Here is a 24,419-nt window from a genome sequence, read left to right on the forward strand (position 1 = left end):
AGTGCAGAACCAGCTGCTTTTGGCTAAGTTGGTGTAAGTCTTAAGTAGAAAGGAGCTGCTTTAACGCTGTAAAACGCTGTGAAGCTTCTATGTGAAGGTGAGCTCAGGGTGAGCGTCAGTAACCACTGCGGCCGGGACATTAATGCTGAGTTTTAATGTAACTCACCAGAATCTGCTGATTTATTAGACATAACAACAAAGTCCTGAACTTTGCGGTAGTTTTCTATTTCAATCTTTCTGCAGTTCAAAAGAATTCAAAGAGATTTACAAACTTGTATTTCTGTCTTTTTTATTTCTTTTTGAGTCCAGACACAAAAACTTTTCTGACAGTTTTTAGTGCGACCACAAGGGGGCGACAACGTGATGTTATCATCGCCATTATTCCAGGTTTAACCTTTAAAAACTGCGATTTCTGACTAAATCTGGTCTGTTTAAACTGCAGTTAAGACACTGGTGGTTTGTGGAAACACGAGCACCCACTTTGACATGTCTGAAGTTGATTAAAAACCTTTTATCATACTAAAAGTCCAGAATAGGTGGAATAAGCCTCAGGATCACTGCTCTTTAACTCAGCAGCACCTATTTTCTGATGATGAAATGTGAACGGGGCCCAGAAGACAGCAGAATATGGATGCTGTCTAAGACCCGCGGATCCCTCTGAGAAACAGAACTGAACGTTCTCTCTGTGGTTTGGCGTTAAATAAAAAGCACCGCTGGGATGTTACAGAACTGGTGAGTCATGCTGCTGTCAGACAGCCAGACCAGGACCAGCTCCACCTCTCTGCTGCCGGGCCCCGGTCCAGATTAATCCTGTCACTGGCGCTAACTGTAGGGGCCCCACTGTGTCTGTTTCCACTTTAATTATCAATGCTTTTTCCTTTCAGAAGGCCCCGGCCCACAGTTACGAGCTTATTGCTTTCAGCTGTGGAGCTCCAACCATCCAGAAGAAGTTACCTTCTCGGTCGACAGATTCCCACTTTCTGCGCCTCACGTGCAAACGTCGCTCACTCAGAAAGTAGACTGTCTTTATCTGTGACCTGTTTGAAGGACGTCTTGCTGTAGTTTGTGTGTAACAAACGGAGTTTTAACAGTTTTAATCTCTTCACATCAGTGCATCTTGTGGAGAAAATGCGTGTCACCAGACATGTGACTGCTCTCAGTTTCACACACAACGAACTGTTTGGGAGCCTCTCCGCAGCTTAGTGTCAGCGTGGTTTTAAGAATGTTTCCTCCCACCTTTCCTCAACCTCGTGACGTTTTTTTGGGACTATTCGACCGTGTTCTGCGCTGGAGGAACTGCAAACTGTTCAGTTTCGTTGCTGCTGGATGAGAGCAGCCAAGAAAACATGAATAAGAGTGAAGTTTTTAAGTTTATTCAGCAGACAGCTAAAGGATGAGCTGAAACTCACCACAAAGCCCCTTAAAACCAAACCTGGATCATACTTAACGTGGTTAACTTTCTAATATCTGCATCAAACACCTGTATGACGTCAACATGCGAATAAACACGCAGCCGTTGCTCTCACATAGATTTATTACCTTTGATTAAAAAGTCTTTGAAATGAACACAGTACATGAAGTGACACTGAGGAGGCCGTCCTTCTCAACAAGGCCACAAAAACAACAGAAGCGCTGTTAGTTCACACTCTTCCTCCCTCCAACACGCACACGCACACACACACTAACATGCACACTACTCCAGTCAGCGCGAGTTCAACCCTCCGAGGTCTGACTGGGACATTCTGATGCATTGAGATGCAAAGGTGTGTTTCACAAGTAAACACAAAGCCACTGAACTACACACGACGTCGTCCTCACGGTTCATCTTCCGTGATGAAAACTGTGTAAAAACACGCGCACTAACGTGTTTTTTTGGTTTAAATCCAGAGGCGGGTTGGCACATGAAGGCAGATCCTCACACAGGCAGAGAACACAACAGGGTCGATTGTTTTCATTTGAACGAAGCAAACTTTGTGTTTTCGGCTTTTTAATCTGCTGTCGGGGTCGTAAAAAGGGTGAGATGGTGAAGTGTTCGAGTGCCGTCCATCACGGAGACGATGGACACGAGTGAGAACTATCAAAACCTGATGAATAGAGTCCAGTTCTTGAACATTTAAAGTCTAATTACATGATATTTCAGAGCTAAATACACAGCAAACAGCGACCCGGCATTTCCTTCTTGTGGGCTCATTGTTTTGAAAGCCGGGACGGCCACACGTGCGTGTTTTAATGCACGTTGGTCTGTTTCTGCATGAGACAGAGCTGTTTGATGGCCTCCATGTTGGATATTAACCCTAGAAGTTGGCCCCCTGCAGACGGTGGATTCATTCTTTCAGACCACACTACTGATTTCTGTTTCCAAAAGTTTGTTTTTTTTTTACCCAAAACGTCCTAAAGCTCTTAAAAAGGCAACAAAAAGCAAATTAAACCCTTGGAAACAGTTCCGTGATCTTGTATCTCTTTCATTGTTAATTGATGGTAAATTAAACAGGCCATAAAGAATGTTCTTGTTACTTTTAAGCCTATAAAATACGGGCACAATTTGGAATATATCCATAATTCCTAAACATTGAATTAGATATGACGACTGTGTCAAGAAAGCCTTCAGTGCCAAAACTTGAAATGACTTTATTTTTATCTAACAGACTGATAATCAGTCTATAAAACAGGAGCAACAATGTTCTTTTAATGTAATAACTGAAATATTACAGATCTGAGGTGGTTAACAGTTATTTCTGCCTGTAGTAACTGTGCAGTGCCTCACTGAGAGATTATTTCACTGGTCTTTGTGAGAAAATACAGCATATTTCTGGAGATCAGTTATTCTAAGACAAGTTGTTATAAACTGGTTAATGTGTGGGGGGTTAATAGTTATTGTGACTTTGTTTTGGCCATAATATTCACGCTCTTTTTCTGCTTTAACATCAGGACTTTGATAGAGAAAGACCAGTTATTACTGCTGTTTTCATTTTTAGAGAGAATTTGAATGAGGCTTCATTTCCTCTGCAACAGCAGACGAATCTGTTGCTCCTCACACGAAGTCCCGTGTTTTTTTATCTCTGAGAAACAGAAGGGATGAAAGAAGTCACCGTGCCCGTCAACCTGTTGCACGTGAAGCCATCTGAGTTCTTCACGTGATGGATGAGTTATTAAAAGCACTTCAGTCAGTGACGGTTGTTCTTAAATGTTGGGTTTGAGTCAGAGAAGATGAAGCCGTTGTGAAACATATTGAACACGAGCGTGCGCACTGTGTCACTGTCGCGAATCGATCGATCACCAGCTGTGGAAGAAGTCCACAGGAGGCGGTTAAAGGGCCCCGTACGACTCAGTATTTTATAGAATCAAAATGCATCTTTCAGGCTGCCTCATAAACAATGTAGATACATTTCATTTGGTGGAAATGTGTTTGAAAAGAAAGATGAATTCATTTCACGTGACGTAGGTGCAGAAAGCCAGAAGAAATATTGGGAATATTTGGTCAGAGCAGGCTGCACAAACGAGGATGAGGATGATAAATGATGAGTAAATCGTTCCATGTGAGTCTGTATATAAAGGCTCACATCATTTAAGCTTTTTATGAATTTTTTTAGGGCAAATTAATTGTGTAAAGTCTCCCCCTGTTTTTTAGGCCAGTAACTGATATCTCAATAACACGCGCACACACAAACACACACAACACGTGGACAAAGGGGGTTAAAGTCTGTCCGGCTGTCTAAAAGTAAACATGTCAGTCAGCGGCTGAAGTCACTGAGGAAACGCGCCGCTTTTTCAGGTCATTACAAACACTGGAAAGACAGCAAACACTGCCTTCAGCGGGATGGAAACACACACAAACACACACACACGGTAGCACGGCATCCGGTCCGAGCAGTTGGAGTAACCCCAGGCAACGGGAAGAGGAGGAGGAGGAGCTCCATCCTCCTCAGCTCCTGATGAGCGTCAGGAACTCGTCGCGAGTTTTTGGATCTTCCCTGAAAACTCCCAACATGGTGCTGGTGACGGTTTTACTGTTCATCTTCTGGACGCCGCGCATCACCATGCACATGTGACTGCAGGGAGGAGGAGAGGAAGGGTTGTTAACCAGCGGCAAACACGGGAAAGAAGCGTTTAAAAATCTACATCTGCAGGAGAAATCTTTCATAACTCTTAAACTCAGGAAGTACGATAATCTGGGGAATACTGAGGTTGCTGCTCAAGTCCGTCAAAAATCTGCTGCAGAGGGCAAATGAAATACATTAATCTACTCACCGAGAACAGTTTGGTGAAAGTCGGCGTCCTTCGGAAGATATTTAGATTCCTCAGCTCCATATAACGGAGTGAACGGGGCTTAGAGGATGCAGCCTCTAAATAAGGCATCATCTGTCTTTATTTCACCAATACTTTAAGAAGAATGAATGAATGAACATGTACTATAGCTCTGTTAGCTCATAGCTGCTGTGTTGTTGTTATTGGCGGCTATCGGGGGGCTTATAGAGGGCTTTCTACACACTCCTCTGCTGGGATGACGTCATCCACACGCCCCCCTGCAGCACAGCTCATTCACTCCGTGCTCTGTGACAGTCGGCTAACTTCACACATAGTTTGCTACTGATAGTTTTATACAACATGGCAGGATATTTATCAGATTTTGACGACAACTTTGAGTACAATGGACGTTCTTACCGGAGTGAATGAGCTGTGCTGCAGCGGGGCGTGTGGATGACGTCATCCCAGTAGAGGAGTGTGTAGAAAGCCCTCTATAAGCCCCCGATAGCCGCCAATAACAACAACACAGCAGCTATGAGCTAACAGAGCTATAGCACACGTTCATTCATTCATTCTTCTTAAAGTATTGGTGAAATAAAGACAGATAATGCCTTATTTAGAGGCTGCATCGTCTAAGCCCCGTTCACTCCATTATATGGATCTCCAGTTATCTAAATATCTTCCGAAGGACGCCGACTTTCACCAAACTGTTCTCGGTGAGTAGATGAACGTATTTCATGCCAGAAATAAGGTCCAGGTTTAAAAATACCAGAGTTCCCCTTTAAACAGCTCAGACGATAAACAGCTGGTGAGTCACATCAATTTAATATTTTTCTAGATCGGACTCAGTTCATAAAGGTGTCTGCAAGCCCATCAAGTCTTCTTCGAAACAGGCAAAAGCGCCCTCAGATCACAGTATAGTCCTCATTGCACATGACTCTGAGAGTTTCCATGCTTCAGCCTTTGCTGAAGGCCATGTGCGGTCTTTAAACGTCTCTCCCAATGAAACAGAAGACTACCATTTTGGAACATTATCATAGACGTTTTTGTACATTGGTCTTCTCTTCCCAAAAACCTGCACTTTCTACAGCTGACTTAACTTCAAATAGGCTGGTTTAAAAGTTAAATATCCCCAAGTATAGCTAAGAAAAGTTAAACTTTCCACAGCAGGACAGAAGCTCAGAGAAATTCTCAGAAATTTACAGCAAGCAGCACCTTCAGGGGATGTTTTTAGAGGTTTAGATAACAAACCGAACATAGAAGGAAGCAGCCACTAAAGATTTTAACCTGGCTGCTGCCTTTTAATTACATGTGAAGTGAGGCTGATGAATGAAGATGTCCACACGGAAATAAACTTGACTCAGATGACCTTGAACATGTATAATCAGATGAGAGTTAGGCTCATTCAGAATCTGACTATTTCCTGCAACCAGTGTTGGCAATTATCATGAATCCTGGTTCGAGGCTTCACTTCACGACAGGCTGAGGGTAAAAATCTCCCACTGGAGGTCAGTTTAGACCCACAAAAGAGTCGTTTGCAAGGCAGGGAGAGATTCTTTTTGATAAAACTCACCAAACAAACTGACCGGAGAGAGCAGAGAGGAGCAGAGAGGAGGAGGAGGAAGCACAAAGATAACAAATAAGTGAGTTTGACGCACGTTGCTTCGATGACGACTCCGACCCCAGTGGGGTGCAGGGCCTCGGTGATCGCCACAGCAATCTGTTTGGTCAACCTCTCCTGAACTGTGGACGCATCAGACGGACAAACGGATGGGCAGAGACAGAACAAACAACAGTCAGTGATCAAAGGAGCATTCAGCTGCTTTACGTCAGCAAACACACCAGCACCGCCGTGCAACAATGACATCAGTTCTACTGGAGGGACGAAGCGTTCAGAAGAACTCAGGAGATCATGTTTGCCTTCTGGTGAAACGTCAAACAGGTTCAATAATGTCTGAAACACTGTTTGTGTTCGTGGAGACCCAACACGATGTTAATAATAGTAGTGAGCGCGTCTACATTAAAGTCTCATTAAAGTCCACATCAAACCGATCGAAGCAGACCCCTCAACACGATCCCTGTCCTGAGAGCCAATCAGATTTGAGCATGAGCTTAAGTTTCACTTATTTCACCTTAACCGTCCTCTAAAATCAGTTTCTAAAGCGATCTGAGGTGAGAAATGGTCAATGTGGTTGCTTGATTTTCACATTTTATAGGCTTTTCTCTCGACCGCACTTCTGGTGACAGTAATTTTACCCTTTTCAAAGCCACAGAGCTAAACTAAAGACATGATAATGTCTAAAAAGCAAATATGAGGTGCGAAACTAAATTATTTATGTACTTATCACACCACCGTGCTCGTATGTGAGGGATTAATGTCACAATGGGAGTTTCACAGCTATGCTCTGCCTAAATTTTGGTCTCTAAAACAACCTTTTTACCTGCTGTTACCATCTTCTTTCACCTCACACGAATCCCTTCATTACATCACCTTAAATCAGGGACTTTGGAAAAGATCTTTTTAGATCTAAGCCTTTGGTTCCCAACACTTTTCAACAAAAAGTGGCACCCTTTGTCAGAGGCGTGCACACTTTTTGAAGGGCAGGGGAAAGAAAAAAAAAAAGGGCACATAGAGCCACTGCAGAGGGCACTTTAGACACTCTTTATATGTTATACAAATGGCACATTATGGAGCCTTAAAACAGACTAACTAGACAGGCTCGCTACCAGGAGGGCACTTTAGCATGCATTTTACCCCCAAACAGGACATTTTAGCGAGTTTTGGCACCCAAAAGGGCACTTTAGCATGCATTTTACCTCCCAACAGGACATTTTAGCGAGTTTTGGCACCCAAAAGGGCACTTTAGCACGCATTTTGGCTCCCAAGAGGGCACTTTAGCACGCATTTTAGGTCTCAAAAGGGCACTTTAGCATGCATTTTGCCTCCTAATAGGACATGTTAGCGAGTTTTGGCTCCCAACAGGGCACTTTACCACACGTCTTGGCTCCTTTGAGGGCACTTTAGTACACATTTTTGCCTCCTAATAGGACATTTTAGCGAGTTTTGGTTCCCAAGAGGACACTTTAGCACGCGTTTTGGCTCCTTTGAGGGCACTTTAGCACACATTTTTGCCTCCCAACAGGACATTTTAGTGAGTTTTGGCTCTCAAGAGGGCACTTAAGCACTTTTTTTTTAACAATTGGGCCACAAGAGGGGGTGACTGCCGGTTTTTTTACCCCCCCCCCCGGGCTGGCGACCTGTCCAGGGTGTACCCCGCCTCTCGCCCAAGGACAGCTGGGATAGGCTCCAGCCCCCCGCGACCCCACAGTTGTTGATCATTTCATTTAGTCTGTAAATTATATGTAAATAAGTAATGAGTGCAACATACACTGAAATGGGATAAAATCTAAATACCAGTGAAGCAAAATGTGTCATTAGAATTGTAATTTGTTGAAACAAGAAGAGTTATTTTGGCACCTTGTAGTCGACGGCTGTAGATTTCAACAATCCTGAAGAGGAAAAGAGAAAAAAGTGTTAATGCTTTAATGCATTTAAGTGAAAATAAATCAAACACTGGCAGATGACGAGGAAAAAACCTTCCCTACTTTCAGTTTTATTTTCCACAACCTGGCAACCTAAAACCTTTGTCATGGGTCTTATTAAATATCAATAACATGCCGTTTTTGGCTTTATTAATCATCTATAAAAGGGTGTCTTATCAGACAGAGGTGGCTTCTCCTGGAGCAGAAACATTCATGAGTAATGTCACTCTATATAAACTGTTTGGAGACTCGGTGTGATCCAGTTTTTCCAGCTGCTGGACCTTTTTTTTACCTTTTTTTACTGCTCCTTCATTGACCAGGATGATCAAATCTTGCTTACTGGTAATGTTTTAAATCACTTTACCCATTTCCTGCCATCATATTGCACTTGGAGCTCAACGGGAAGCGAGATTTCACACTTCTGGCCACAAACGCTGCCATAATTAGACTCTGATTTACACGGGAGATCAGGTGGATGATTATGCTGCAATTTAAACTGGAGGCAACGAGAAGAAAATAGAAATTACAGCTGAAATGGACCTTTTCCTTTTTCAGGAGTGGTGAATAATCGTCCAGCTTGCTGGGAAGAAAACGACTGACTTCTAGCATCGTTTTAAATGTTAGCTCACACCCCCCATGGTAGACTCGGGTCATTCGGACGCCACCACACAATGGTCCTTAAGCGATGTGGAAGCAGCTGCAGTTCCTGCAGATCTGCAGAAACAACCGGCCTCCACCTTCAACCTGTTGCTCTTCTCAGAGAGGAAAAGCACTTTGGACAAACTTGACCTCATTCACCTCTGAGAAAATGTCAAAAGACCAAACGGGCAGCAGGATGACAGTCGGGGCCGTACATGCAGGAAGGAGGCAGCACTCCGATGCTTTGATTTCAGGTCCTAATCTGGACATCATGTATTCATTATTCATCAGCTGTCCAGTTCCGGTCTGATTGACTGCAGGACTTGATCAGAAAAAATAAAAGCCATTGAGTTAAAAACTGAGGCTGTGACATCCCGTCTCAGAGTGAAGCCGAAAAACTGCTCCATGCATTTGTTGCTTAAAGAAAACTAAAAACCCTGCAGCCAGAGTTCTGATGAGATCTAACAGCAGAGATCATGTTTCTCCAGTTTTAGCTTCTCCTCGTTGGCTTCCTGTTAAATTCAGAATAGAATTTAAGATTCTTCTCCTCACATATAAAGCTCTTAATGACCGAGCTCCAACACATCTTAAAGATCTCACAGTTGGATATTTCCCCAGCAGAGCACTTTGCTCTCAGGCTGCAGGTTTCCTTGTGGTTCCCAGAGTTTCTAAAAGCAGAATGGGAGGCAGAGCCTTCAGTTATCAGGCCCCTAAAAGCAGAATGGGAGGCAGAGCCTTCAGTTATCAGGCCCCTAAAAGCAGAATGGGAGGCAGAGCCTTCAGTTATCAGGCCCCTAAAAGCAGAATGGGAGGCAGAGCCTTCAGTTATCAGGCCCCTCTCTGTGGAACTAGTTTGGCTTCAGGAAGCAGACACCCTCTACCTTTAAGATCAGGCTGAAACTTTCCTTTCTGATAAAGCTTATAGTTGGGGATGGCTCAGGTGAGCCTGAAACATCCCATAGTTCTGCTGCTATAGGCCCAGCCTGCTGGGGGAGCTCCCATGATGCACCTCTCCTCCCTCTGCTCTCTTTCCTCATCATCATTGCCGTCTCTCTCTCAGCAGGTATCTCTGGCCTGGTGTTACGGTGTTTGTTGTCCCCTCTTTCCTGTCCTCTCAGCCCCCAGCTGGTCCATGCAGATGGCCGCCCTTCCTGGTTCTGGTTCTGATGGAGCTTTGCTTTAAGTAAAACAAGCTTGGCTGCGTGGTTAACAACACGTTTCTGTAGTGCGACAAACTCAGAACGCAGATTTCTGCCTGCTTTACTCGGACTTTAAAAATGTGAATGATGCAGCCGTTGTCATGGCAGTGCGAGTGTGTATTTCCGTGTTAGTGAGCAGTGTTAGTACGGTAAGCCTGGAGGTATTGGGGTCAGTGGGATCAGATTCTGCAGTAGTACACACACACACACACAAGTTTTGATAATCAGCTTATACAGAAACACACACAGGCAGAGACACCACCATAGTAGAGTAAATTTACCCACCTGGCCAGCTTGCTGAGGCCCAGTACTCTCTTGTTTGGGAGGTAGCCGATGTGAACCTGCACAAAGTGAAAAAGACTTATATATGAGATGAGCAGAGATGTGTTAAAGGGGAACTCCGGTATTTTTAAACCTGGACCTTATTTCTGGCATGACGATGCAGCCTCTAAATAAGGCATTATCTGCCTTTATTTCACCAATACTTTAAGACGAATAAATTAATAAACGCGTACTATAGCAATATTAGCTTATAGCTTCCATGTTGTTGTCCTCCAGGGAAAAAGGTGGGCTCAGGGGCTTTCTCCATATGCGTCTACTTGGTTTACTCCTTGCTCTGAAACGGTCGGCTAACTTCATACAGAGTTTGCTACTGCTAGTTTTGTTCAACATGGCAGGATATTTATCAGATTTTGACAACGACTTTGAGTACGATGGACATCCATACCGTTTTGATCCAGAGTATACGGATGAGGAGCTCCTGGAAAGAAGAATGCAGAAGCAGAGAGAGGAACAGACCGCTGCACGTCCGCAAATCGATGCTAACTGGTGGTGTTCTTGTTAATATTGCAATTGTACCCGTTCATTCATTCATTCTTCTTAAAGTATTGGTGAAATAAAGACAGATAATGCCTTATTTAGAGGCTGCATCCTCTAAGCCCCGTTCACTCCGTTATATGGATCTCCAGTTATCTAAATATCTTCCGAAGGACGCCGACTTTCACCAAACTGTTCTCAGTGAGCAGATGAACGTATTTCATGCCAGAAATAAGGTCCAGGTTTAAAAATACCGGAGTTCCCCTTTAACAGAGAGACTCTGAGCTCTTGTGGGAGATGAGTTCTAGCAGCCATCTCTGTTTTTAAAGGGTTTGAACCATGCATTTCTAAACTGCTGCACAAAGAAATGACGACACTCAAAGCTTTGGTGGACTAACTGGGGCTGAAGTTGAGCTAAAAGTGGCTGAAGAAACAGCAGTTCAGACACTGTGCCTGCTGGATGATCATGTCTCCAGTGAGGATTTAGAATAAAACGCCACAACATAATTTCCTGTGGAGACATTGTTCAGAAAGCAGACTGACCTGCTGCAGACTGAATTAGATCATTCCTTCTTCTGCTACACTTTTATTGTCAAATTGGCAGCAGTGCACACAAAAGAATGCCAGGATGACGCCAGCAGTGATGAACGGACTCTTTCATATTACTCAAAGAGCCACTTTCACGCCACTTAAACCTGTCACCCTCTGTCAAACATTTAAAACTTTCTCTCTTTGTTGTCTGCAGAAATATTAAAATGGAAGCAAGTCCGTGAAAAGAGCAATTTAACTCGAGGAGAATAATGTCGTCTGAGCGTTCTCGAAACATCAGTTTATGGTTATTTTCAATCTAACCTCAGGAGAATCACAGGCTGATGTTGGCTGAAGGTTTTTTCTTGCTAGGTTAGTGTTCAAAAGTTTGTTTTCCCACCATCATCAAGTGTTTTCAGCGCCCACGGGTAGTTCATCGTAGTCACCACTATGCCCTCATGTGCATCTTTCCTTTGCTCTACATTCACATCTCAAACATCCTGGAAATTTAGGTTATGTTTGCTCTTCCAGATGTCTCAAAGCTTGCTAAGACGCACCATTTCCCCTTAAAAAAAAGCCTATGAAGTAAACTGAAGAGTGTCTGAATAATTTCTGAAAATGATAAAAACGTAAGATGATCCGTGTTCCAGAGATTAGTTTCAATGTGAGCGTCAGGTTCACAGAAGAGATGGAGTCACCAGTTGGAGAATCACTGCAGCGGATGGCTGGAGGCTCTAATTCTGTTACCAACAAACCCACGTGCACACACACATGCACTCCACTCAAATGTCAGCCGCAATTTGTTGACAAGAGGAGAAAAAGGGCAGCGGCAACAACCGTGCAAAGATCTTTTCTTCTCCACTTTCCTTCACTTCCTTCTTTCTTTCGCTGGCTCTCTGCTGCAGTGGCGTGATAGACGACATCAAACGGGCCGGCGCTCTCTTATCTGCGCACGTTACTCTTATTTACTGGCTCATGCTGTGAGAGACGACGGGGCTGCGTTGGTTCACTTTTCCACCACTTTTCTTGTTTGTTTTAGTCTCACTGCTCATCAACATTACCATCAGGGTCAAATTAGTGAGGAAAGTGACGTATTTATCCATCAAAAGGTCATTGATCTAATCTCTGGAAGAAACCAAACAGGAGACAACAATTATTTATGGTGGTAGTTTTTATGAAATAAGGTGTAACGTGCCATGTCTTGTTGAGTAATATTGAGATCTGGTGAGGACCAAATCCTTTTTCATGTCCTGATACATACAATCTTAAAGTGTAAGTTCAGCTTTTATGTTTTATTATCATATCATATCATATTTTTATTATCATAAGTTTTATTATGTCAAATAAAACTTCTCTTCTCTGCGTTAAACCTTAATTTCACACTTTAAGATCAACCCGTTTCAACAGGAAATGGATCACAGTGCAGCTGTTACGATGGCTGAGTATCAGACCAACTGATAGATGTTTTTCTCCGTGTATTTTCTGCTCCAAGGTGCTCACAAACGATCTGCTAACTGATCAGTAAACGCAGTCTGCAGCAAAGTGCTCTTCTGCAGCAGACCCTGAAACAGGCAGTGACAACCTGCTTGTCACCTCACCAACAACAGAGGAGTGTGCACGACAGACAGCTGGCTCTGACGAGGGGGAGGAAAGATGGAGGTTTAGGGACATGAAACAAACAACACGACACGGGGGGCGGGAGGAGGGTGTTTGTGTGATTCACCGCTGTCATCAGAGCCCATTTACACCGGTGGAAAAAGATCGGCTGCAGGCTCCTATTGTGTTAAACGACATGCACCTGCAAGTGAAGTGGGAAAGATGGAGGCAGAGAAGGGAAAGGCAGAGAGACGGAGGAGGCTGGTCGGGCTCTAGTGGAGAGTAATGATGTCCAAGGAGCAGAGAGCAGGCTGCAGATAAACAGATCTCAGCTAATCTGATTGTTTCTCATGTTCCCTGCTGCTCGGAGCAGCGGCCTCCTGGCAAACAGAGAGAATTGGTTTTAAGATACACATCTGCTTGCATGTTTCTGTGTTTGTAATGAGATTTTGAGTGCCAAATATAAAGAAATGTCTAAATATAGCTAACTCAGCTGCAAGGAAGTGATGTGTTCATTTATAAATCCCTCATTTAGGTTACACTTCAGAAGGCTGCAACTGGTTTTCCAACTGACACTGGAGACGTGGCACAACCGTGCCGCAAATATGAGCCTGTTGTGAGGAAAACAGTCATCTCCTGTCTTTGGGACAAGTCATAAGAAATACCTGCATTTGTATTTTATAAAGGATTCTGATCCACTGAGCAAAGAGGTGGAAAAAAAGGCTTTTAAAGTTTTTTAAAGAAAAATCAGGATCATCCCCTGAAAGAGCTCAGTCACATCATTCTGAGAGTGCTGGCGCCAAAGCTGGCGTCATGTTATCTGACATGCGAGGTGCGTCGCTGTCGCGCAGCAAACGATTTTAGCAACTTGTTGCATGCTGTTAAAGTTTGATAAAACATGCAGAAATGCAGGGAAGCGTGTGTGAAATGGACCGACTCTGCAAAACCCAAGAAGGTACAACTACAGTAACCGTGACAAAAACTGCTTAAAACTAGGGATACACCGATCCGATATTTGGATTGGTTCTGATATAGAAAGAAAATCGAGATCGGGTATCGTGACAATGGGCCGATCCATGTTGATTTATTTATTGTTTTAATTGTTTTCGCCCTTGACCTGTCCAGCATTGGTTCAAGGGCCCGCTGCCTCTTCCAGTGGTGAAAAAAACTCAGACTACCTCTGATTTTCTTTATTTTTTTTAAACTTTTTACCAAGCTGGAGAAGCTATTGTTTTGTTCAGATTCTTTTGTAACGGATGTTTAATTCCCATTTGCGCTACACTATATAAAGAGCTGATTGCTATTTATATTGAAAGTTTATCAGCCAAGCCTGTGAAGCCATTGTTTTTTTTTCTCAATTTCAGCTCCTTTATTATTTAATATTTTGCTTTACATTGGATTTTGAATCCCTAATTGCACCGACTGAACCAGTTACACTTGTTATATTTTTATGGTTAGGATTGTTTTACTGGTGCACAAATATTAAATAAATAAGTAATTCAGTACATTTATATCTGTTAATTTGTTTTGGAAAAAAATAGGACAGAAATGTTCAGACTCAAGGCTGATGTTGCCTTGCACAAGAGAATGATCCCAGTTTTTTCCACACAGTGAAACTTACCGTTTGTTACCATCATTTCGTGCTGTTTTTCTGGATCGGTATCAGCCGATACTATACCTCAGATATCGGTATCAGTATCGGAGGTGAAAAAAGCTTCCGTACCTACTTAAAACTGGGTATTTAGACGTTTAAGCATGACATGCTTCCTGTAGGACCTCTTCTTGTGCTACTTCTGCAGTGCTGCAGTGTCATTTTCTGCCTACTAAGATGAAGGCAGCCGTGAGTCCAGTCAAAAAAGCTTTATTTGCTGCACTGATCCACTGTTAATGCACACAACAGTACTTTTTCTGCCTTAGAGGAGGTACTCCACCTGCACGAGGAGAACCTGTGATGTAACTGTAAGATGACTGGTTTGACATGTTACCACAGCAACGGAGTCCTGGCCCATATGAGACTAGTTCAGACCGCAGGCCTTAATGCTCGGCTCAGATTACTCTCTTTAATGTGGCTAATATCTGACATCGGTGTGAACGTTTCACCAAACTGAACCGAAAAACAACAGAGACGTCACTAGATACAGGAAGTCGAAGCCAGAAATCGAGACGCTGGTGACCTGCTTTGACCCGTGTACTGACAGACGGCGGCTCTGACGTCACATCAGCGTGTCTGTAAGCTGCAGATGCAACCAGAAGAAATCCTCTGGAGTTATATTGTCTTGCTAATTGTTTTAACCCTTTAAAGTGCACCCACTGAAACACCTGGAACTTTTAAAGTTTCAACCCTTTTCTACTCATTCCCGATCGGTCAGAGCTTGTGACGTCAGCAAGCTTTGATCCTTGCTGATTGGCTGGAGACAGTCACGTGACTTCATTCTGTCGCCATGGCACTTTTCAAAGAAGTAAACAAACTTGGTGACTTGCGCTATAAAGCGTTAACCCTCAGAGAACAGTCGCATCAGAATAATAATAATACATTTCAAACAACACATTTGCTTTCAGATTACACTAAAAAGTCAAGTTTTCATTCTCATACTTGCTTTTGATAAATTAACCCCCTTTTCTTCCTCGCTGCTTTTGTCTGATTTAACCTTGGAGTCATTTAGCTTTAAATAATCCACCTGGGAAGCAAAAACTTTGGGTTACTCTCATATAAGGGTAGAAACTCCCCCCAATCAACCTCTGTATTAAAACCTCCGGCCTAATTTTGTGTAGATCTGGTGAATGAGTGGAACCTCATTCCACCAAAGTGGGGCTTCTGTGGAGGCGCTTGTTCGGATGCTTTCTGCAGATGTTTTCTGCAGATGTTTGCATCCAGCAGGTCAGCCACCTGAGTTCTGGCCTCTCTTCTTGTGTATGAGGTGCTGCTTACCATGCAGCAATGATGGGGGGCCGCACGTGTCAGAGTATGGATGAATGAATGAGTGTAGTTGCCGTTCATGTTCTGCCATCAAGTTTTTATGGTGTGTGTGTGTTCGTGCGTGCGTGGTCCTCTCACCCTGCCAAAGATGGGCACCAGGTGGTGTTCGCACATGGAGAACATGTCGATGTCTTTGACGATCACCATCTCATCGTGGTCTTCGTCGAAAATGGCGTCATTCAGCACGTCTGTGAAGGGCAAAAGAGGCGGTGAAACAGCTCAGATTCATGCTTTGAAACCATTCAGCCGTTATTCCATCGACTGCGTTTTCATTTGATAAATCATGTTCAGGTTTCTAACTTGATCTTATCACAGAGACTTCTTTTATTGTGGTGAAAAGTGTCCAGCATCAGCGCGTTCACGCAGACAGGCGCGCAGGAGCAGATCATCTTCACCTCCACCGCTGCGCTCTTTATCGACGACTTCTGTGTTTCTCTCTGACAAACATCGTCTGTCTAATTATAGCTCTGCGTCCTCCTTCGCGCTGTTGCTTTATTGCATTTTTGGCTCGCCGGGGTTCAATAAACCGCTTTATCTGCTCGTGACGACGCAGGCGGCTCTCGCTCTCGTCGCAGCTCTTTTTAATTTCCTGACTGGCTATCTGTTGGAGGAAGGGGAAGCAGGAGGGCTGAGGTCGGACAAGCCCGACCTGTTGCTGCACTTTCTGCTGCTTACTTTAGAGCTGGGTGTAAACAGCTGATCTGTGTTTGGAACAAACACAAGATTAACGCTTTTCTTTGGGCAATTCTTTGCTCATTTGATAATGAATCAGGTTGATTTGCGCTTCGTCGTGACGATTTTCCCCACGGACACGTGTTGTATCTAAATATTACCTGCATATTTCACATGAATTCACCTGGAAACCAGATAAAAGATCTCATGTTTCATTGATAGAATTTAAACAGATTTCCACCCGGTCAGTTCATGCCACTCACATAATGATAATGTGCAATCATAATGTGTTCAGGAGTGAACTTTTGGTGTGAAATTAATGTTTCAGTATCCTGAATAAGCTAATTAAATCAAACCAGGTCATACGAGTTCAAATGTATTGGCTGTACGTCGGCAAAAGGGAGTCAAAGATATTATCCTCATGCTATTGAGGTCATTTCTCATAAACAGCAGTTATATATATATATATATAAAAAAACCATTTTATATCCCCATTAAGAAATCTGACTTCTTGTTGGCATTTTCTTCATCTTAAATTTAAATTCTCATTGCCATTGAATGCACTTTATTATAAAAACATGCAGAAGTTTAACTTTGTCCATATAAGCAACAGTTCCCCCCCTGGTCTGCATAATGAAGCAGAAATACATACAGATAAAGGTGAAAATACAATAAAGTGCATGAATAAAAGAGTTTAGGGAGACAAATTAAGGGAAAATGCAAAAGATAATGAACATAAATGCAGGGATAAAAGAAGAAATACATGAACAAATTAATAATGAATGATCAAATTAATAATTTAAATTGAACATTTTTAATTATTTACATTAATTATTACCTGAAGTCGTTTTTTGTCGAGTCATTTTTCCATTTTTGTATTTATTTCTGATTATTTCGCTTTCGGTCATCCACATTTATGAACTTTAAACTTCCCAAACTGTCACAGTTGATGGCTTTTATATTTTGTGTCATGATTTGTGGGTTTTATGTGTTGTGTTTCCTTGATTTAGTGTCACCTTGTGTCTCGGTTTTGGGGTTTTCGGTTTCTTTACAAGTCTGTTATGGGTTCCTAATCCATCTTTACAGCCTCTGCTCATGTTTCTGTAATTATTATCTGTATTTTTTTTATTATTTGCAGCATTTTCAGCTTGTAGAATTAAAGTTTTGCTATCCTCCTGCCTGCTTTTTGTCTGAATCAACACCCACATGAGGCTCGTAAGGTCCACAGCTGCCCCATCATCAGGCATCACTAATATGAATGAGTTGGTTTATGCACACAAATAAGACACAAGGCTGCGACATGTGACCTCAGCTTGGAGTGAACATTTTTTAACAATAAGGGAGAAAATGTCTAAATTTGTCTAAATGTCTATTTCTAGATTTTTACGCCACTTTATCTCTCGATAAGAAACAGTTACCGACACTCGTCTAGACTAGCTGATGGTGCCATGAAGGCCAAAAAAGATTCAGAGACAGAAGAAGGTGGTGCTACAGCACGTGACAGGGGCTCTGCAAAGTCTGCAAAGTGTCATCCTCAGAGGATAATGAATGTCTCTGCAAAATCTCACTGGATTTGATCAGAAAGTTGTTGAGATATTTTAATCTGACCCCAGAGATGGACCCACTGACTGGCGCAGTCATTCCTGTGTTAATACTCTAAATCACGGCCTGCCACGTCTGTTTTTTATGGCACTCCAAAATATGTCCGTAATGTATTCCATCCCTCCCGCACCGGACTTGAACACCTCAATCTTATTTCTCCCCGTTCATTCTCCAACAGGTACATGTGTCGTTCCTTTTTTGGCCACTGGCAGGTTTTGGCGCTGTTGCGCAGCCTTTTTCAGAGACGGACTCTGGCCTGTTTATGCTGCAAATGTAATAACATAAACGCATTTTTGTCCTCTTATGGCCACTGTATTTAGAATCCTATGTCAAGAATAGCCTCCATCCTCACCTAGTCAAATCCCCCCCCAATTCTAAGCCATGGTTTTATAAGGCATTAAAATGCTCTTAATTGTTTTGTTTTTTTATGCCAGATAGAACTGTGTGAGCTCACAAATGCTGAAGTAAAATGTGATTTTTAAAAATGCTTAAACAGGCTTTTATCTAACATTATTAATGTTATTATTCTTATTTTGTGATTTCAGTTACTTCCATTTAAGATTATTATATGCTGTATCATTTTAACATGACAGTAGCCTAACATGAATAATAACAATCGCCTACATTGAATGGGCTAAAATTCAGCTAAGATAGATCTGCTGTATACAGTAGGCATATTTGCTGGAAGTTACATGGAAAATCTCCGGCTTCTGGCCCTCTCAGAGCCACACAGAGCGAGCCGGCCCTCTTTAGAAAAAGTTTGGGGACCACTGCTCTAAATGGCCACTGAGGGAGCAGGACTCAGTCTGAGGTGACGGGGGCTGAGTTGTTGTTTTTTATTAGTGCTGTTGCGTGGCATCATTTCAGCTGAAGGTGGCTTTTACGATTCTCTGTATTTGTTAAATCTACAGCTCCCGGAGACACTTTTCAACCCAACAAATGAGAAAAACTCATCCAGGATGAAGTTTGCCTTCAGGATTACGCTGTAACAAAGTGGTAATCCAGTTCCAAAGTTTCATAATCAGGACCAGAGTGACACCTCAAGCAGAGCTTAGTGGCTGCTGATAAGATTGTCATCACCGTGATAGTAATGTGGGAGAGTGGCGACGGCACCAGAGGAGTCTGACTGAAACAAACTGAGTAATTCATCAGTACTTTACCAAAGCTGGAGGAGAATTAAACTGGCAGGTTTTTAAACAACAGCGTTTACATTGTGACCTTTTTAAACTGCAGCTTGAGAAATCTGAAAATAGGTTTACCTTCAGGCAGATTTCTGACACGAAGCAGACAGCTGGGAGGATTGTATCCACAGAACAAAGTAACATCAAACTTAGAGAAAGTGAGAACACATTCTTAGAATTGCTTCACTTCTCCAACCTTTGCTTTTGAAAAGTCCCCCGATACCAACAATCAGCTCAGCGAGTGCAGAGTATTTGTTGGTGGCATGAATGAAGGACTTGTTGTTGTGAATATTACCTGCAGAGTCATCCTTTAAGGACAGTACGGTGCAGTAAAATCCTGCCACCCTTCCCACCCCCTTCAGAGAGCTTATTAAGCCGTGAGTTACTGTGAAAACTGCGTCTCACACACACCGAGAGGAAAAATGACGTCAAATCATCGTTAATTAGATAAAGAACAACTGGTGAACGTGACGGTTGTGTGTGTGTGTGTGTGTCTGTGTGTCTGTGTGTGTGTGTGTGTGTGTGTGTGTGTGTGTGTGTGTGTGTGTGTGTCTGTGTGTGTGTGTATGTGCGTGTGCGTGTGTGTGTGTGTGTGTGTGTCTGATGAATAACACACATGAGGCCACATGTTGACACGTTCTGAATGGAGCAGGAAACAGTGAGCAAACAAACACTGCAGCAGCACATTCTGCTCCGTCTCGTTTATAAAGCACCATGCAAAGGTTTTAATGATGACTCAGAATCGGGGGGGGGGGGGGTCTAAACATCCAGATCGAATCATTCTGAAACATCTTCAGCCACATGAGGAACAAGGAGTCCTGCAGCAGGTTGTCTGGTCCTAATCTGACCTGGAATCAGTGTCAGGATCACTAAATCCAAAGATGAATCTTAACAACCTTGATAAAAGGGTGCACTGGAAATCTTTCTGAGGATCTTTAGCTTCTGCTGTAACCATGGACATCTTGCCTTTAAAAACTCCAAATAAAAAAAAAAAGCTTTTACAACTTTCTGATGTTGCCATGTCTTCTCACAGTGCTTAAAAGTACTTCTGGCACTGAGAAAATAAAGCGAGGAAGAGTTTCAGTTGGTATTTTGTCTCACTTTTCCTTCAAACACGTCTAAAACCGTTCAATAGCACGGTCCCAATTTTTGTTTGTATATCCTCCAACACAAGGACAGCTGAGAACTGCAGGCAGGTCAGTCCAGCCATGCTTTTATCATGCTGGCAGAATGTGGTTTCGTGTTGTCTTGCTCAAAAAAATGCAGACATTCCTGAAAAAGATGTGTTCTTTAAAGGAGAACTCCAGTATTTTTAAACCTGGACCTTATTTCTATAGCTCTGTTAGCTCATAGCTGCTGTGTTGTTGTTATTGGCGGCTATCGGGGGGGTTATAGAGGCTTTCTACACACTCGTCTACTGGGACGACTTCATCCACACGCATGGCTGCATTACAGCTCATTCACTCCGGTAAGAACGTCCATCGTACTCAAAGTTGTCGTCCATGTCGTCAAAATCTGATAAATATCCTGCCATGTTGCACAAAACTATCTGCAGCAAACTCTGTGTGAAGTTAGCCGACTGTCACAGAGCACGGAGTGAATAAACTGTGCTGCAGGGGGGCGTGTGGATGAAGTCGTCCCAGTAGACGAGTGTGTAGAAAGCCCTCTATAAGCCCCCGATAGCCGCCAATAACAACAACACAGCAGCTATGAGCTAACAGAGCTATAGCACACGTTCATTCATTCATTCTTCTTAAAGTATTGGTGAAATAAAGACAGATAATGCCTTATTTAGAGGCTGCATCCTCTAAGCCCCGTTCACTCCGTTATATGGATCTGGAGGAATCTAAATATCTTCTGGAGGACGCAGACTTTCACCAAACTGTTCTCGGTGAGTAGATGAACGTATTTCATGCCAGAAATAAGGTCCAGGTTTAAAACACCGGAGTTCCCCTTTAAACACGGTCTTGTTGCACTATTATTGATCTCACGGTCAATCCTTTTCAAGCCAGAGGAGGTGATTCCTGAGGTCCCAGCTTCAAAGATGCAAAGATTTGCAGGTTTTCTTGTTTTTGTCAGACTTCAGTGAATCTTTTTCTTCCTTTTTTATGCTATTTGTCAAACAAACAAAGCTAAATACAGCTTTCATTTTGAGAGATAGTTTGGCCTTTTTTTCTTAACTATCTGACAAATATTTAATAGTGACAACAATTCACAGACCTGTTGACAATATCATTACCCTGAAGAGACATTAAACTCCAAACATCTGCACTAAACAAAGAAACATCTGTACGTAACAGGGCTCCTGTAACGTTTCACATCAGAGGTCCCGTTTAATCTCCACATAACTTCTCCCGTGGTCATGTGCTCAACAAAAAGAGGCTTTGCAGCTCAGGTTGAGATGAAAGCTGAACCCGTGAACCCCACGCACACAAACACGTGCACACACTGACCAAACAGTGACATTTTTCTGAAAACTGCTATAACTCTCCACAAAAAGCATCAGCCCTCAGTCTTACATGTGTTTTTGGTTGCTTCCAGCAAGTCAAAGGGGAGGCAACTGTAACAGCCAATCAGCAGGCACACAGTGCACCACCTCGCCTGAATGACAGTGCACATATGCACCATCCATATCTGTGCCGTCTCCACTCAGTGCAGAGCCCAGAGGATCCACAGGCACGTGTAACGCAGTGTTCAGGCAAGAATCCCGATAGAAAACATTGACCACCTCTTCTCCTGGTGCCTCCATGTTTTTCTCCACTGCATTCCTTTCTTTATAGCTTCATAACACACAACAACCCCTATGATTGCCAAACTACCTCCAGATGGAGCTCTGGAAGGGGCAGATCCCCGACTCCAGCCACTCCAACAAGCCATAAGCACGGAGAAGCCGCCCCATGTGGATCTGACTCTGCATATCAACCCAAGAGAGGACCTGGATCATCCGTCCAGCCGCTTCAAACACACCAGCTTCAAATGTTGGGCATGAATCTACATTTTGAAGGCTTGGTCAGATCACTCAATATGAAATGTTAAAGCACAGGATGACATGCAGAGAAAGGATCTCTTTCTTTGTGTGGTGGTCGCTCGTGAAAAAGTGCTCAAACTAAATCTCAAAAGTCACAAAAACATGAGACAAAACGTTCTGATAAATATGTTCAATTTGGTCTTCAAAATGTCCCATTTTCCTAAAGCCCACAGTGACTTCCATCCTGTGTCCAGCCATCAGTCGCACTTCTGTGCACTTAGACATCATAAAAGGAGACATTTTTCAAAAAGACGTCTTTGGGAGAAAAGTGAGGCTCGAATAGAGCAAATGGAGATTTTTAATTTGATAGGAAATACTTGTGTGTGCTGACATGACGTAAACTGCAGCTCAACTGTGGCAACTCAGAGCATTTAATGGACTTAAATACCTCCATTTTATGCCACTGTCTACTTCTTCTGACTTATGACTGAATTTATACTTTATAATATAATAATAATATAATATATCCAGCGCAGTATACATGATATAATATTGTTGAGATTAGCTCCACTGTTCACATCTTATTACTTTATAAACAATAATTCAGATGGGCATTACCTAATTAAACAGAAATGCCTGACTTTAAGACCTGCCAGTGAAGCATCTGTACACCATCTTACCTTTATTCAAGTAAAAACCTTAAGTACATCTCACACCGCTGCTTAAATGCAGAGAAACAGAAACAGGGAATCTCACGTGCAGAAGAAATACTTTAAATCTTCTGGTATTTGGACATAGAAGCCCTGGTTTGAGCATGAAGGGCAGCAAATCCATGGCACAAAAATCTGTGTTACACAACTATTTGATCTGGGAGAAAAGGCTCTCCTGTGCCAGTGAAAACAGATATAAAGCTCAACCCCTGGTTGCTTCTGGAGGAATAATTAACAGATCTTTAGCTGAGGATACTAAACTTCATTTGCAACAAGCAGCAGCTGTAACGTGGAGCTCCAGCTTGACAACAGACAATTTTAGCTTTATTACCAGCTCAAATCAAATGCCTGGCAGTAGAGAATAAGAATGAGAACGTAAATAAAACTTCTTTCAGTAAAACATGTAGAATATAATGAATAATTATGCAGAATGCTCCCCCACAGCTTTCATATTACTAATTACTAAATGATAACTGCATGATTATGACCATCTTTGATATTAACAGACCTCATACTGCTTTAGAGTGAATGTAGTTTCCACAGGAACGCATTAAACTAAGTTTCAGCAGCAGATCGTTCTTTAAGTCTGTCGTGCCACCCTTTCACTGGCTTCACCAAAAAGTCTTCAATCTCAGCTCCCATTTGACTGAAAAAGGAGCATCTTGTGAGCTCATCTGCGGTCTCCGGTGAGTTTTGGAGGTGTTCACTCTGCCCTGGCACACCGGCCACCTGTTGACTGCGGGACAAATCCCAGCCGCCTGTGAGCGGCTTTGTGGATTTAAAAACTCACCGATAATTTTCTCCTGGTAGCCCTTGGTGAAGAACTGCATGGCGGTGGCGGCTCTCCAGGGGGTTTTGAGGAGTCCTTGCCGCTGCGGGTCCTCCCCGAGCCCCCGCAGGATGGTGGTGTAGGCAGCGGCCAGGGACGGCAGGCTCATCTCGTTGTCCTCCACGCTCCTGGTGCGCTCCTCCTTCCAGCTCTCCATCACCGAGGCGGCTGATCGGTGCGACCCGGGCTCCGCAGCCGCGGTCTGAGCAGCGGCGCTCCGCCCGGTTCCGGCGGCCGGCCGCTTCACCATCCCGTCAAAGTGTCCGTTGAGGACGGAGCCGCCGTCCCCGGTGTCTTTCCTCTCACTTGAACTGTACTTTGTCTGCTTAGCATGCTCCATCACCTCTTTACTTGTCCGTCCCTGCAGAGTTCAGCACTTGTTGGATCAGTTTCGCCAACTCGCAGCTAATTTAGTGTTTTTATAATTAAAGTGGGCACTCTTCCCGCAGCCTCAGCATCCCTTGGCTTTATAACAGCAGGATAATCCAGAGACCAGCTCCTACTGGCTGACGGGACCGCGGGGGCGGGGACAACTTCCTTTGACTCATGCGTTTGGAGATGAACAGCTGCAGGGATCCATCACTTTCCAGTGACAGAAGGTAAATAAGTGCCTTCAGGATACTCAGGTACTGCGGGGGGGTATGAAGCCACGGAGCCGTTGAACAGGGTCTTTATTTGAATCAAATTACTTGCCGTATGCAACAGATGAATGTCCCGTTGTGTTGTTCAACTTTTTGGTCCTTTAGTGTCTCCTGAAAACGTTTCGTGCCAGTTTTTGAGAGTAGGCCCACAGCTTTTATGGTAACATTTAATGATGCGTTTTTGTGGTGGATTTGGTTTTCATCTCTGCTCGGGAACTCTTCCATTCTTAGTCTTGATGTACTTATAGTTTCCTTCTGTGTTTGCAGGATGAA

General features: G+C 43.2%; 1 protein-coding gene across 1 annotated transcript; it reads right to left on the reverse strand.

The window, feature by feature from the left end:
• Positions 1-1,516: 1,516 nt before the first annotated feature.
• On the reverse strand, positions 1,517-23,957 carry gch1 (GTP cyclohydrolase 1). The gene is made up of 6 exons (XM_072379960.1): positions 23,467-23,957; positions 15,622-15,731; positions 9,912-9,967; positions 7,724-7,755; positions 5,904-5,988; positions 1,517-4,049 (listed from the first exon to the last, which is right to left on the reverse strand). Exons 1-6 carry the CDS (start codon positions 23,843-23,845, stop codon positions 3,923-3,925), a joined length of 789 nt encoding a protein of 262 aa, XP_072236061.1. The 5' UTR covers positions 23,846-23,957; the 3' UTR covers positions 1,517-3,922.
• Between the last annotated feature and the right edge of the window lie 462 nt (positions 23,958-24,419).

The sequence above is a fragment of the Leuresthes tenuis genome, unplaced genomic scaffold (assembly GCF_036924035.1).
Source record: "Leuresthes tenuis unplaced genomic scaffold, fLeuTen1.0.hap1 SCAF_2, whole genome shotgun sequence".
NCBI lineage: Eukaryota > Metazoa > Chordata > Actinopteri > Atheriniformes > Atherinopsidae > Leuresthes > Leuresthes tenuis.